This window comes from Lycium barbarum, chromosome 12, assembly GCF_019175385.1.
Source record: "Lycium barbarum isolate Lr01 chromosome 12, ASM1917538v2, whole genome shotgun sequence".
NCBI classification, from domain to species: Eukaryota; Viridiplantae; Streptophyta; class Magnoliopsida; order Solanales; family Solanaceae; genus Lycium; species Lycium barbarum.
This window is the reverse complement of record NC_083348.1, coordinates 81274105-81289956: the sequence shown is the minus strand read 5'-3', so window position 1 is coordinate 81289956 and position 15852 is coordinate 81274105. Positions and strand designations below refer to the sequence as shown.

The window sequence follows — 15852 nt, the reverse complement described above, 5'->3', positions numbered from 1 at the left end:
TCGGGGCCCTGTCCCGACCAGTTGATGCATATTAGTGCTCTTAGAGGCTTACAGAATATTAGTCAGTGGACATGTGTTTTTTTTTTTTTTTGCCTTGCCGGCCTTTTGGATAGTCATCTTTCTTGGTTGTGGCCTTGTCGGCCCTAGTTATGCATATATGTGTTGTTGGGCCTTTTCTGTAAGGGTGTCAAGTGGGCCGGGCCAGCCCGAACCCGGCCCGGTAAACCCGGCCCACCACCGACCCGGCCCAAGCCCACTAATAGGTGTAAGGGGCTGGGCTAGGTGGGTTTTATTAGGGGGCTGGGCCAGACAAGGTGGACAGCCCACCAGCCCGGCCCACCATAAGCCCGGGTGATAGCCCACAGGGGCACCGGCCCGGCCCAGCCCGGCCCACTTCAAATTAAAAAAAAAATAAGTATTACATTTATTACTAATAATAAGTATTTTAAAAATATTGTATCCCAATAAAATAGTTGTAGCTATAATTGTGGGATTCTTAAAATTTTGGAAGCAAATATATGAAATATTTATTAATTATTCAAACCATAGTTAGAATCTTACTTTAGTTAATTAAAACTTAACCATTAATTTTAACTCATGTAATGTGTCTCTTATTCAAGTAAGAACTTGAGAAAAATGGAGACAATAAAAATGAAGAGGAATTGAATTCGTTAATATTTAATTGCTACTAAATGAAAAATAATTTACCTCTGAAATTGCTGATGCGTGAAATAAATCAAATACCCCTTTTAAGTTACTATCTTGCTGTTGGCTTACACAAGTTCAAAAATATTTCAATAGGTTATACAGTATACTATATAATAATATAAACTATTAGTTATATATATAATAATATATTAATATAATCTTATTAGTTTCAAATATTTTATATATAATAATAATTAAATATTTTTTAGCATATTGAAATGTCTCCACCGATGATGGAGACGTGACAATCTGCACATGACATTAGGACTTAGGATCAGATGAGATAATTAAATTAAGAACTTTGGTTTAGTATCAAAACTCATGTGCATTGTTCCCATTTAGTTCCCAGTTAGATGAGTAGGAAATTTAGAGAAAGAGGAGAGTAGGGAATTGTGAGATAATATGGAGAAGAATGAATGGTATTTATAGTTTGAAAATAGGGCCAAAGTATAATTTAAGGAACTTGAAGGTTAAAATAAAGTTGACAACAACTAGATTTTAAAGTATTAAACTTAATAAATTTTAGCATTAGAATTTTTTTTAAAATAATTAAAATCCGGCTCGGCCCACTAACTAAAACCCGGCCCGACCCACTAACTAAAACTTGGCCCGGCCCACTAACTAAAACCCAGCCCGGCCCACTAACGGGCCCGGTTAGCCCGACGTGTAGCCCCTATCCGAGGTGGGCTGGGCCGGACACCCTTTCCCTCTCCAAGCCCGGCCCCCAGCCCGGCCCACTTAACTTACGGCCCGGCCCGGCCCCTTGTGGCCCACATTTAAATGGCCCGGCCCGGCCCACTTGACACCCCTGCTTTTCTGCTTGCAGGTTGTCATGATATACTTCTTACAATTGTTATTCAGCGGCCTTGTCGGCCTATGATTCATGTTGCAGGGTTCAGATATCATAGTTGGTTCGCTCGGACCTTCGGGTGCCGGGTGCCGGGTGCCGGCCACACAACCCAAGGTTGGGGTGTGACAATTGTTTACGAGTTCGGCTGAATCTACTAACGTTGATTTAATTTTTATATTTATTTTAAGAAATTCACTGAGTATGTACTATAAATTATTAATTCTAAGTGAAATTCTAGCTTCACTTCTACTTAATGGCATATGACATCATTAGTTTTCTAAACAGAATCAAGTTATCAATTATATTTTGTAATATATCGATTTAACTTTGAGTTTGATGGTGGATTTTTTCGACTATTGAGTCTTGAATTAATGGGTTTATCATAAAAATTGTTGGTCGGCCACCACGATTTCGTAATTTGAATTTTAAGTGTTTGAGTTCAAAATTTTATCATTAACCTATTCGATTTACTAGATTCTTAATTTATTATTCATATTTATTTAATGAACTTAATTCTAAGAATAAATAAAGTTTGAACCAGAGCGGGTTCATCTGAACCATAGGTCAGATCCGCCCTTGGTGTCGGACAGTTTTATGATATAGACACTCACCAAGCATAGACAATTGTTGTTCTACATGTACAAATTAAATGACACCCTCGATATGTACGTATAATAAAATTTAACCAAGTTTGGACAATCTAACAAGTCATAAAAAATATCGAGGTTTATCCATCTTCTGCTGCGAGTCCACAAGGGATGCAGCTCCCCTCCAGTGGACTTTGTGTCCAGTTTGTCCAGTGGAGTTCTAATCTGATTACACATGTACACTACTAAATCTAAGGGTCATAATCTGCTTACCTAAAACACCTCCTAAACCATGGTTAAACTATGAATCTATGACTACAGTATGACAAGATATAGAAACATCCGAAAATATTGATGTGGGGATTTGTATCCGGAAAAAGATTGTAAAATATTATTCTACCCTTAGTTTTTTTCCTTCAGTAATGTTAGTTTAACAATTGGATTGGATTAATTTTAAATTTTAAAATTAAAATTTATATATTCTTACTATACGAAACTATTATAAGTTGTAATTTTTCTCATATTAATACAATGAAAATATATAAAACTACTTGTTAAAGTTCATATAACTTGACTCTAAAACATAACGTAACAAGTATTTTTGAGACGGAAAGTATTTAAATTTTAAAATTAAAACACCTCCTAAACCATGGTTACACTAAGAATTCTGTATTTTATTCTTCTTCTTTTTTATTGGCAGCATATTTGAAGGCTAAAATCTTGCAGCCATCAGTTAGCTCTTTCCTTTTTCCCTGCGACCAATTCTCCTTTTTTTTTCTTTTTATTATTTTCATGAGTTTTTTGTTCAATTAATTTTTCATCGTATTAATATGAGAAAAATTACAACTTATAATAGTTTCGTATAGTAAGAATATATAAATTTTAATTTTAAAATTTAAAATTAATCCAATCCAATTGTTAAACTAACATTACGGAAAGTATTTTAATTTTAAAATTTTATTGGCAGCATATTTGAAGGCTAAAATCTTGCAGCCATCAGTTAGCTCTTTCCTTTTTCCCTGCGACCAATTCTCCTTTTTTTTTTCTTTTTATTATTTTCATGAGTTTTTTGTTCAATTATAGTCATTGTTCAAGTCAATTATCCAGAAAATTGATAAACTTTCACCTCCAAATCCCAAGCTCGTTCAAATTAAATACTTTCCGTCTCAAAAATACTTGTTACGTTAGATTTTAGAGTCAAGTTATATGAACTTTAACAAGTAATTTTATATATTTTCATCGTATTAATATGAGAAAAATTACAACTTATAATAGTTTCGTATAGTAAGAATATATAAATTTTAATTTTAAAATTTAAAATTAATCCAATCCAATTGTTAAACTAACATTACTGAAGGAAAAAAACTAAGGGTAGAATAATATTTTACAATCTTTTTCCGGATACAAATCCCCACATCAATATTTTCGGATGTTTCTATATCTTGCCATACTGTAGTCATAGATTCAAAGTTTAACCATGGTTTAGCAGGTGTTTTAGGTAAGCAGATTATGACCCTTAGATTTAGTAGTGTACATGTGTAATCAGATTAGAACTCCACTGGACAAACTGGACACAAAGTCCACTGGAGGGGAGCCACATCCGTCCAGAAGATAGGAGGATTAAAGTTTGCACAACATGACAAATTAAATATTCTAACTGCGTGAAAAAACAATCATATTCCAGTTGTTCTTTATCCTTCTTTCAAGATTTATATTATTTCTTTTTGCCTTAATAATTGTCGTTTCTCAGGTACTTGAGCCTTATATATATTCCTCCATGAATATACCATCACCAAACACCAATGCCCGAAAAAAGAAAATGGCAAATTCAAAAAACATTGATAGAAAGGAACAAGAATACTTACATTGTTCTTGGATGAGTCTTCAGCATGAAGAACTCACCGAACTCGAACATGCTGTAGCTCAGGCCAAAAACGGCCTAAAAGATGAACACGAACTCAGACAACTCATCCAAAAAATTGTAAACCACTTCCAAGACTACACTAACAACCGTACCCTCCTAGCCCGAAATGACGTGTCACCATTCTTCGCACCCGCCACCTGTACCACATTGGAGAACTCGGTCCTATGGATCGCTGGCTGCAGACCCTCTTCATTCATCCGTTTTACATACGCCCTGAGCGGTATGGATGTTGAATCCCATATTATTGACTTCCTTGAGGGGAAAAGAATCGGTGGTCACCTTGGCGAGCTAACGGGGAAACAAATGAGCATGATTGACGAGTTGCATGGCAAGACTATTCGAGAAGAGAGGAAGCTATCGACAAAATTGGCTAGCTTGCAAGAGGACATAGTTGACCAGCCACTAGTAGAAAAGATGAAGAAAAAGGGAGGTGGTGAAAATGATGATGAGTATGAGAATGCAGATGAAGCTTTAGAAGAACATAGTCAGTTAATGGCGGGTGTAATGGAAGAAGCTGATGAGCTGAGAATGAAGACGTTGAAGGAAATAGTGAACATACTTGAACCGGTTCAGGCGGTGGAATACTTAGCTGCAGCTAAGAGGATTAGGTTTTGTGTGCAACAATGGGGCAAGAAGAGGGATCACGAGCATAGCGATTAATAACTTCGGCTAGAATTTTGGATAATGTTCCTGGTTTGATGAAGTTTTTGTTTTGCATGTAGCAGTCTGCTTTGTTTCTTTATGTCAGTAGTAAGTCCTAAGTCCTAAGCTTTTGACCGAAAATAAGCCGTTACTTAAACCAATTCACCATAATAATAAGTTTTTAATTTGTTTTTACAAAATTAGGATAAACGTATTCCGCAATAACATATTAGGTATTATTTTATTTAAAAAATTTAATGGGCAAAAAAGTCAGTGGTTGACGGCGTTAAAGGATAATTCGTACTTGTGAGTAACGTTTTACCCTTAATACGTAACTATGAGTAACGACTGTAAAAATATTTTTAAATCGTAATTTAGAGTTACGACTTCAGGCTAAAACGTAACTGACAGTAACGTTTCTACCTAATCCAGATAGACAATCGAATCTTGCAAAGGATCCTTCACTAATATGATACACTCCATTTCAGTTATTGCCCTAGATACTATCCTTAATCAACATAACAAATGGACTTAAATGGTATCTTTGAATCTAATACTATGATTTTCCTAGCATTTATTCATATTTAGAGTCCATATCAAGGTGTCAAGAGCTACCATATCCAGAAATTGATGGTAGATTTTACATTAAAAAAAAAAAAAAAGATCACAACAACTCTAACCAAATCTATACAACCTCCCTCTCCCCTCAAAGAAGCAACCAAAAAAGAAAGGAAATAAAGAAAAGGAACCAACTTTATAAACAAACAATCTTCATTAAGCACAAAACACAAACGGGGTTTTAACAGATATTCTTCAATTATGTGCCAAAACTTGTCAAGTTAGACCGAAAAGATGGAACTTTACAAGTGAATAATGCAGAGGAGAAAGAAATCAACCAAAAAAAAAAAAAGTTCAAGATTCTGCAGCCCCCAATTTGCAGGATTCTGCCCACTAAAGTTTCTTCTCTTTAAAAGAGAAAGCAAAGAATCTTTGAGTCCCCAATTTGCATATTTGATTGTTGATTCTGTAGAAACGTTACTCTCAGTTACGTATTTAAGGCTAAAACTTTACTCATGAGTATGAATTATCATTTAACGGCGTCAATGAATTATCATTTAACGGCGTCAACCACTAACTTTTTTGTCCGTTGAATTTTTTTAATAGAATAACGCCTAATTGGTTACCGTGAAATACGTTTATTCTAGTTCTGTCAATTTTCAAAAAAAACATATTATTTTGATGAATTGGTTTAAATAGTGGCTTACTTCAGTAAAAAATTCATAAAACTGATCAAACTATTGTAATATGACTCACGATCAAAATGTAACCAAAATTCAAACATATAAGATTAAATTTGGAGATTGAAAATTATGTGAATTTAGAAAGAACATAAGCTAATAATTTATGAAAAGTTACATTAGCTTCCATTTACATTAGCTTCCATTTTTTCAAAGGCAAAATAAAAAAGATGGATTGAATCATGTTGGACGGCCTGACTCAAGACTCATTTGCCACCATGCACGTGCCCAAAACGTTTTAGGAGAGTAATATGTCATCTTGCTCGTCATAAATGTCCATATTATTGCCTGAAAGAAACCCCTTTGAGTAAATAAATCTATTACTGCTACAAGATTGCAGATTTATTGAACGGCATGACACTACTAACAAAACAAAACAAAACAAAACAAAACAAACAAACAAACAAACCTAAATGCATTTTAGAGTACATGATGCGCTGGATTGGAAAATCAATTTGTTCTTTTCGATTCTTCACGTTTTCTAGCCCTGATTTCGGGGCAAGTTGCACCTATACGACGGCGAGCAGGGTATGCTGCTGGTGTTTTCTTGTCCATGAATACATTTTGTGAGGACTAATTCCCTCATTACTATGTAGTAAATATTTTGTAAGACTTTTTGTCCAAGAGGTCAATATTGTCTTTAGAAAAGTTACTCTTTTCGTGCTAATTTATGTGGTGGTGTTTGATTGAGTATATATTTTAAGAGAAATAAATATTTGGTGGCACATTTTTATATGAAACAAACAATCTTTTTGGGACGAAGGAAGTAGTATTATTGACCTTGTTCACTTAGTGTTTTTTTTTTGTATATTTAGGGAGTTCTTTTTTTTTTTGGTCACTTACTCCACAGAATCAAGTTATCAACTGTATTTATAATATTCATACATGTTCAATTTTGATTTTGATGGTGGATTTTCCTACTTATTGAGTCTTGAACTCATGGTTATCAATTTATTTTTTTAAATAGATTTTTTTAACCCCTTCTCTCATAAGCTTTCCTTTTTTTCTCTCAATTGGTGAATCAAATCCACAATCCTCAAGTTGAAATTAGTGGACGGTGCTTATAATCTAGGCAACCTCCTCTTATGGATATCATAGAAATGTGCCGGACTATTTTTTTATATGAAGTGTTGGGGTGACCGAATAAGAATACTCACTAAGCATATATGGACAAATGTTGTTCAATATTTGTGCAAATAACACCCTCCATATGTGCAAAAAGATAAACAAGTCGATGAAAAAAGACAAAACCAAGGTTTATCTTCTGCTGCGTGTAATATGTCAGCGAGACACGAGGATTAAAGTTTGCACAACGTAACTTCTCACAAATATCCCAATTTGCGTGAGAAAAAAAAATAGTATATCCCAATTGATCTTTGTCCTTCTTTCAGGGATTTATATTTCTTTTCGCCTTAATTGTTGTCGGTTTTCAGCTAGGTAATAATTGAGCCTTATACATGTGTTAATACGTCATGAATAATATACCAAAATATAACGAAAATGGCAAGTTAACACTGATCGAAAGGAGGAACAATGCTTACAGGAGACATGGTTGAATCTTCAACATGAAGAACTTACATAGCTTGAACAAGCTGCAGCTCAGAACAGAAACGGCCCAAAAGATGAACACAAACTCAGACAACTCATCCAAAAAATAGTAAACCACTTCCAAGACTACACTAACAACCGTACTCTCCTAGCCCGAAAGGATGTGTCTCCTTTCTATGCACCTGCCTCGGGCGCTACGTTGGGGAACTCGGTCCTATGGATCGCTGGGTGCAGACCCTTTTCTTTCATACGTTTAATTTACGCTCTCAGTGGCATGGAAACTGAGTCTCATATAAGTCAGTTCCTTGAGGGGATTAAAAGTGGAGATCTCCGGGAGTTAACATCGAAACAATTCACCATGATCGACGAGCTGCAGGGAAAGACGATTCGAGAAGAGAGGAACCTTACGACGAGATTGGCTAGCTTGCAAGAGGACATGGTGGGCCAGCCGCTCGCTAGCAAGATGAAGAAAAAGGGAGAGTGTGAGAATGCAGATGAACCTTTGGATAAACATAGTCAACACATGGCAGGTGTAATGGAAGAAGCTGATGAGTTGAGGATGAAGACGTTGAAGGAAATTGTACTCACCATACTTGAACCGGTTCAGGGGGTGGAATACTTGGCCGCAGCTAAGAAGATCAGGTTTTGTGTGAATCAGTGGGGCAAGAAGAGGGATCACGAGCATAGCGATTAAGATCAGTACTAGCTAGTTAATTTTGGATAATGCATGTTTCTGGTTTGATGCTTGAATTTGTTTTGCATGTACCACTCTGCTTTAGTTGTTTATTTATGTCTGCAGACTGTAGTATCTTAGTTATAGGGCTAAAAAACCATAGTCTTTTTACAACTTGTGTGCTCGTTAAAAATGTTGCTCCCATGATCATCATGAGCTGCTTTTACTTGTTAGTTATCAACTGTAAGGTCACTTTTGTAATGTATTAATTAAGTGCAGAAAAATGGAAAGAAGATGTAAAATTTCAGGGGCACCCTATTTGGACACGCTGTTCAACTTGTACTTACATTTAAAAAATATTTGCACTACCACTTCGGCAAATTTCATATATACTATATTTGAAGTTACATATATGACTAAAGTTGAGGCATTGCTGGCTGAACTTCAGGCACATAAAATGATTAAATTCAACCACATATTGATGATGTTCAGGTAAAAATGTCTGAAGTTTAGTCATATGTGCTTGAAATTCAGTCATTTGACTGATTGAAGTTTAGCGATGTGAAATTTCATATACCTCATATATGAAGTTGATAGATTTGTAAATTTTTACGTAGCATATTTGATTTAAATGGTGATTCCAAAATTCCTATATGTGCACTTCGGCCCAAGAAGAGTTGGATTAAGAAGATCTAATACCACTCACTCCATGAACTAACAACCCATAAATAAGTTGTCTCCATTTTGTCATCCTTGTGGTCCATAAGCCCATAGGCCATTTAAAACGCAAGGTTAGGCTGATTTTTGTTAGCCCAAGTGTGACAGAGAAGACCAAATACCAGGTCAGCCCATGTATTCATAACCCACGAATAATTTTGTGATCTTCTTTTTGGTACAAAAGCTCATAATCAAATGTTTCTTCTTCTTTAGTTTTTCTTTCAAAATAATAAGTAGAAAGTAGTCCATGTAACAGTAACACAACTTATAGAAGTCGCCTACTAATAGCCTGTTTGGATTGGCTTATTTTAGGTGTTTTTAAACACTTTTATAGTATTTGGTAAAATAAAAAAGTGTTTTTAAGCACTTATTTTTAAGTTAAAATGACAAAAATAAGGCAAAAGTCATAAGCTAGAATTTCTAACCTATGTCCATAAGCCCGGGCTCTAATTATCAAATTAAGTAGGGACAATTTTCTCTCTCTCCCTTTGACCAAGGGGTAGCAAGCTAGCAATCTTGGCGTTTTTCCTCGTCAAAACTAGCCGTAATAAATGCAATACAAATTTAGGCACATGCAAGGGGGATGTTCGAGAAATTTATTAGAATAAACAAGAGATGGTATAGGAATATGTGGAGAAATTTGAAGCGATCTCTTTGTCTCTGTTAAAGCTAAAGGTTGGCTAGCTTGCAAGAGGATATAGTGGATCAGCCACTAGCGGGAAAGACGAAGAAAGAGGGAGGTGGTGATAATGATGTGATAATGATGATGAGTGTGGGAATGCAGATGAAGCTTTAGATCAACATAGCCAGTAACATTATGATAAATAGTGTAAATATGTAGTAAAAGAATATTTTGTAAATCTTTTATTTTAGGTTAGTATAGTTTGTATCCTAATAGGACATTGTAACTATGGTATATTTACCAACTCAATCAATGAGAAGAAGCACGGAATTAATCTCTTTCATGGTATCAGATACTAGGGTTTCTTTTCCTTCTCTTCCGCTGCCCTAATTCTCCGACGTCCTCTACTCACTTTTCCGACGTCTTCTTCTTCTTCTTCGATTTCCATCCATTTTTCTTGCCTTCCATCAATGTCAGACACCAAGTTCCATCCTGCTTTGGCTGTCTCCAACATCAAGAATCACATCCCAATCATTCTTGAGATGGAAACGGATCATTATTCGGCTTGGGCCGAATTATTCAAACTTCATGCCCGGTCTCACCGTGTCCTTTCCCACATTCTGCCAACCGGAAAGGAGAAGGCTCCTACCACCAATGACGAAAAGGAGTTGTGGTCCACTTTGGATGCCACGGTACTTCAATGGGTATATGCAACCATTTCTACGGACTTAATGCATACAATCATCGAAGAAGACCTATCGGCAAAGGAGGCCTGGGATCGCCTCTGTAATTTTTTTCAAGACAACAAAAACTCCCGTGCCGTTGCTTTGGAACATGATTTCTCTCATGTCAAGATGCGGGATTTTCCAAACGCTTCGGCGTATTGCCAACGTCTCAAGACCTTAGCCGATCAACTTAAGAGTGTGGGGGCTCCGGTGACCGACAACCGCCTCGTTCTCCAACTGGTGGCTGGACTCCCAGAGGCATACAAGAATTTGGGTACCTACATCCGCCAAAGTAAGCCTCTTCCACCATTCTCCGAAACTCGGTCAAGTTTGTGCCTTAAGGAAAAGGCGTTGGCTGAAATGCACGATGACTTGCCCGCGGCTATGGTGGCTAATTCCAAACGTGATTTTGATGACTCTTCTCATCTGGAAAATTCTGGTCGTTCTCACCTTCATCGGGGCAAAAATAACAACAAAAATCGCGGCTCTAGCGGCGAGAATAATAACGGCGGTGGCCGTGGTTCGGGCGGCGGCAGTGGCAGCCAACGCCGTGGAGGACGCCCCTCAGGTGACCAGCAGCAGTGGCAACAGCCCTCCTCACCGTGGCAGTGGGGTTGGATGCCTCAGTGGGCTCCCCCTTGCCCGTATCCTACCACGCAGTGGGCTCGGCCACAACAGCAGTGGCAGCCGCCATCTTCTTCGTCTGGCCCGAGGTCGCTAGCCCAGCCTGGCATTTTGGGCTCGCGACCACAGCAGCAGGCATATGCAGCCGCGGGCCCCCCGACGCAATGGACTCCGACGGATATTGAATCGGCCATGCACACGATGACGTTGAACCAACCCGATTCGAATTGGTATATGGATACCGGCGCCACGTCCCATATGACATCCACAAAAGGTACTCTCTCGTCTTATTTTAATTTGAGCAATCGTAATACTGGAATTGTTGTTGGTAATGGTAATTCAATTCCAATTCGAGGTTGTGGTCATGCTAAATTGCCTCCCCTGAACCCTCCTTTATTGTTAAACAATGTCCTTCATGCGCCAAAACTCATAAAGAATTTGATATCGGTTCGTAAATTTACTATTGATAACTATGTGAGTGTTGAATTTGATCCTTATGGGTTTTCTGTGAAGGATTTTCGGACGGGGATGGCTCTCATGAGATGTAATAGTAGGGGTGCTCTCTATCCATTGTCCACCTTCAAATTTTCCACCAATTCACCGTCGACTTTTGCTGCCTTGTCTTCTACCCGTTGGCATGATCGTTTAGGCCACCCGGGAGCTTCTATTTTGGATTTTCTTAGGCGTAATAAAAGCATTGAATGTAATAGTTCTAGTTCATCTAGTATTTGTCATTCTTGCGTTCTTGGTAAATATGTTAAGTTGCCATTTGCTAGTTCTATTTCCGAAACTTTGTTTCCATTTGACATTATTCATAGTGATTTGTGGACTTCTCCAATTTTGAGTTCTATGGGCCATCGTTATTATGTTCTGTTTTTGGATGATTTTACCAACTATTTGTGGACTTTCCCTTTGGCTAGAAAATCTGATGTTTACTCAAAATTCATGGATTTTAAGACCCATATTCTTACTCAATTTGAACGTCCTATCAAGAATGTCCAATGTGATAATGGGAGGGAATATACTAATAGTCAATTCAGAAAATTTTGTGCATCCAATGGGATGTCTTTCCGTCTTTCGTGTCCTCATACATCCTCTCAAAATGGGAAATCAGAAAGAAAAATTCGTTCACTAAATAATGTCATCCGGACTCTTCTTGCTCATGCCTCCATTCCTCCGTCTTTTTGGCATCATGCATTGTAAATGGCGACGTATCTCATTAATATTTTACCAAGTAAGCTATTGGGTCACAAATCACCTTTAGAGGTCCTTTACCAACGGAAACCATCTTATTCTCATCTCCGAGTCTTTGGGTGTTTATGTTATCCCTTTTTTCCGTCTACTACTATTCACAAGTTGCACCTTCGGTCAACTCCATGTGTCTTTTTGGGATATCCACCAAACCATCGTGGCTACAAATGTTTTGATTTATCCTCAAATAAAATCATTATTTGTCGTCACGTTTTATTTGATGAGACTCAATTTTCGTTTTCCAAAATCCATACTCCGGCTCCCACCTCTTATGACTTCCTTGATGATGGCCTCTCTCCTTACTTGATCCATCATATAGCCGCCAGCCCTCCACCGCTGCCCTGTCCCCCTCCGTCGCTGCCCGTGACTCAGGACCACGCCGACCCCTCCCCACCTGGGCAGCAGCCTCCATCGTCCTCTTCGCAGGACCAGTCTGCCCCTCTCCCCCACCAGCTTCCCACCACCCCGCAAAACTTGACCATTTCTCCACCTGTCCAGCCCAATACCCACACACGCATGGTCACTCGTAGTCAGCGCGGGATTTTCAAACCCAAGCACCCATTTAATCTACATGCGGCGGTTACCAAGTCCCCCATACCTCGTAAACCGTTGGATGCGCTACGTGACCCGAATTGGAAATTGACCATGGATGATGAATATGATGCTCTTATTAAAAATAAGACATGGGATTTGGTACCCCGTCCACCTAATGTGAATGTTATTCGGTCTATGTGGATTTTTACTCATAAAGAAAAGTCTAATGGTGATTTTGAGAGGCATAAAGCCCGTCTTGTAGGTGATGGCAAAACACAGCAGGTTGGCATTGATTGTGCTGAGACTTTCAGTCCGGTCGTGAAGCCAGCAACGATCCGCACTGTCTTAAGTCTAGCTCTATCTAAACATTGGCCCATTCATCAGTTGGATGTCAAAAATGCATTTCTTCATGGCGAGCTCAAGGAGACGGTTTATATGCATCAGCCTATGGGTTTTAGAGACCCATCTCGTCCCGATTATGTGTGTTTGTTGCGCAAGTCCTTATATGGGCTTAAACAGGCACCGAGAGCTTGGTATAAAAGATTTGCTGACTTTGTTTCTTCCATTGGTTTTGCTAATAGCAGGTCTGACCACTCCTTGTTCATCTATCGCAAAGGGCACCACTTGGCTTACATTTTACTATATATGGATGATATTATTCTTACTGCTTCTTCAGATGCTCTCCGCTGTTCTATTATGGGCCTTCTTGGCTCAGAATTTGCTATGAAGGACTTAGGTCCTTTGAACTATTTTCTTGGCATTGCGGTGACCCGTCACAAGGGTGGTATGTTTCTAACACAACGAATTTATGCTACGGACATTATTGAACGTGCAGGAATGTCCTCGTGTAAGCCTTCTTCCACTCCAGTTGACACTAAACCGAAGGTCAGTGCCTCTTCTGGCGATCTGTGTGACGATCCCACTCATTTCCGGAGCCTTGCAGGTGCTCTTCAGTATCTTACCTTCACCAGACCGGATATTTCTTATGCCGTACAGCAGATTTGTCTTCATATGCATGCTCCACGAGATACGCATATGCTTGCTCTTAAGCGGATTATTCGGTATATTCAGGGTACTCTTGATCATGGTTTGCATCTCTACTCATCTTCAGTTACTGATTTGGTTTCATACACTGATGCTGATTGGGGGGGATGTCCAGACACCAGACGCTCGACGTCGGGTTATTACGTGTTTTTGGGAGATAATTTGATATCCTGGTCATCTAAGCGCCAACCTACTCTTTCCCGCTCTAGTGCGGAAGCAGAATATAGGGGGGTTGCTAATGTTGTATCTGAATCATGCTGGATACGTAACCTCCTCTTGGAACTACATTGTCCGATCCCTAAGGCTACTTTAGTTTATTGTGATAATGTCAGTGCCATTTACCTGTCAGGAAATCCAGTCCAACATCAGCGCACTAAGCACATTGAGATGGATATACATTTTGTTCGTGAAAAGGTGGCGCGCGGCCACGTCCGTGTCCTTCATGTTCCGTCCCGATATCAGCTCGCCGATATTTTCACTAAAGGACTGCCACAGGTCTTATTTGAAGATTTTCGGGACAGTCTCAGCGTTCGTAAACCTCCCGTTTCGACTGCGGGGGTGTGATAAATAGTGTAAATATGTAGTAAAAGAATATTTTGTAAATCTTCTATTTTAGGTTAGTATAGTTTGTATCCTAATAGGACATTGTAACTATGGTATATTTACCAACTCAATCAATGAGAAGAAGCACGGAATTAATCTCTTTCACATTACATGGCGGGTGTAATGGAAGAAGCTGATGAGTTGAGGATGAAGACATTGAAGGAAATTGTACTGAACATACTTGAACCGGTTCAGGAGGTGGAGTACTTAGCAGCAGCCAAGAGGATTAAGTTATGTGTGCAACAATGGGGTAAGAAGAGGGATCATGACCATAGCAACTAATTAACTTGGTCGATTTGGGTATTTTTATTTCTGCTAATTAGTAAACCGAAAAAAAAAACATGGGTGTATGCATGGTTGGATAATATTTCTAGTTTGATGCTTGAATTTGTTTTGCATGTAACAGTCTGTTTTATATCTTTATATCTGTAGAGAAGTCGTATCTTGGTTATGGGGCTAAAACCATGGTCTTTCTCATAACTTGTGTGCATTAAAAATGCTACAATTAATGAGCTGGTATCACTAGAATTAATTTATCAAATACAAGGTCACGTTTGTAATGCATTATAATTTATAAATGCAGTAACATAGAAAGAAGAGGTAAGCATTCTAATGGGTATCTAATATCTTATTTGAACACTGTAATTTACATTTTTTTTATTTTTTTTTTTGGAAAAGGGTCAAATATACCCCTAAATTATGAGAAAAAGTTTAAATATACCATTCATTATACTTTGGGTTCAAATATACTCCTGTTGTAATACTATTGACTCAAATATATCCCTCCTCCGTTAAGGTTATCCAAGGTGGACATTTCATCCTACGTGGCACGAACATTTGATGAGGTGGATGCCACGTGGCATGCCATCTCAGCGCCCCTAACCCATTTTGTTCCTCCCCTCTATTTGTTCTTCCACCACTATGATCCCCACCCCCACCCCCTGGAAAATATTAAAATCTGGTACCGTCATGAGCTATCTGGTAATGACCGTTTCACTGATTGACCCTTATTTGGATTTTCATCCTTTCCACTCCAATTCTCTTAATATATATAGCTATTGAGCATCAATTAAGAGAACATAAAAATTAGATAAAAGCAAGAGCCAAGTGATAACTGAAGATTGGGAAGTGATGGAAGTGCCAAAGCTGCTGAGAAACACATTCTTCATTAACGCAGCTAAAGTGGGTCAATTGTGCAATCAGCCCGCGAATTTTCAGAGTTCAGCTCCTTTGAGTGTTCTCACCAAAATGGTGACAATGGTTGTGAAGGGAAAGAAAATTTTACGGGTGCAAGACCAAATAGAGGGGAGTGGTAAAATGAGTTAGGGGCGCTGAGGTGGCATGTCACGTGGCATACACCTTATCAAATGTCAATGTCACGTAGGGTGAGATGTCCACCTTGGACAATTTTAACGAAGGAGGGTATATTTGAGTCAATAGTATAACGGCAGGGGTATATTTGAACCTAAAGTATAACGAAGGGTATATTTAAACATTTTCTC

At 38.4% G+C, this 15852-nt stretch overlaps 2 protein-coding genes across 2 annotated transcripts; both read left to right on the top strand.

Moving 5' to 3' along the window:
- Positions 1-3964: 3964 nt before the first annotated feature.
- On the top strand, positions 3965-5161 carry LOC132624520 (protein DOG1-like 1). The gene has a single exon (XM_060339287.1). It carries the CDS (start codon positions 3965-3967, stop codon positions 4727-4729), a length of 765 nt encoding a protein of 254 aa, XP_060195270.1. The 3' UTR covers positions 4730-5161.
- A 2276-nt stretch (positions 5162-7437) lies between these two features.
- On the top strand, positions 7438-8525 carry LOC132623511 (protein DOG1-like 1). The gene has a single exon (XM_060338283.1). It carries the CDS (start codon positions 7832-7834, stop codon positions 8249-8251), a length of 420 nt encoding a protein of 139 aa, XP_060194266.1. The 5' UTR covers positions 7438-7831; the 3' UTR covers positions 8252-8525.
- The last annotated feature ends 7327 nt before the right edge of the window (positions 8526-15852 follow it).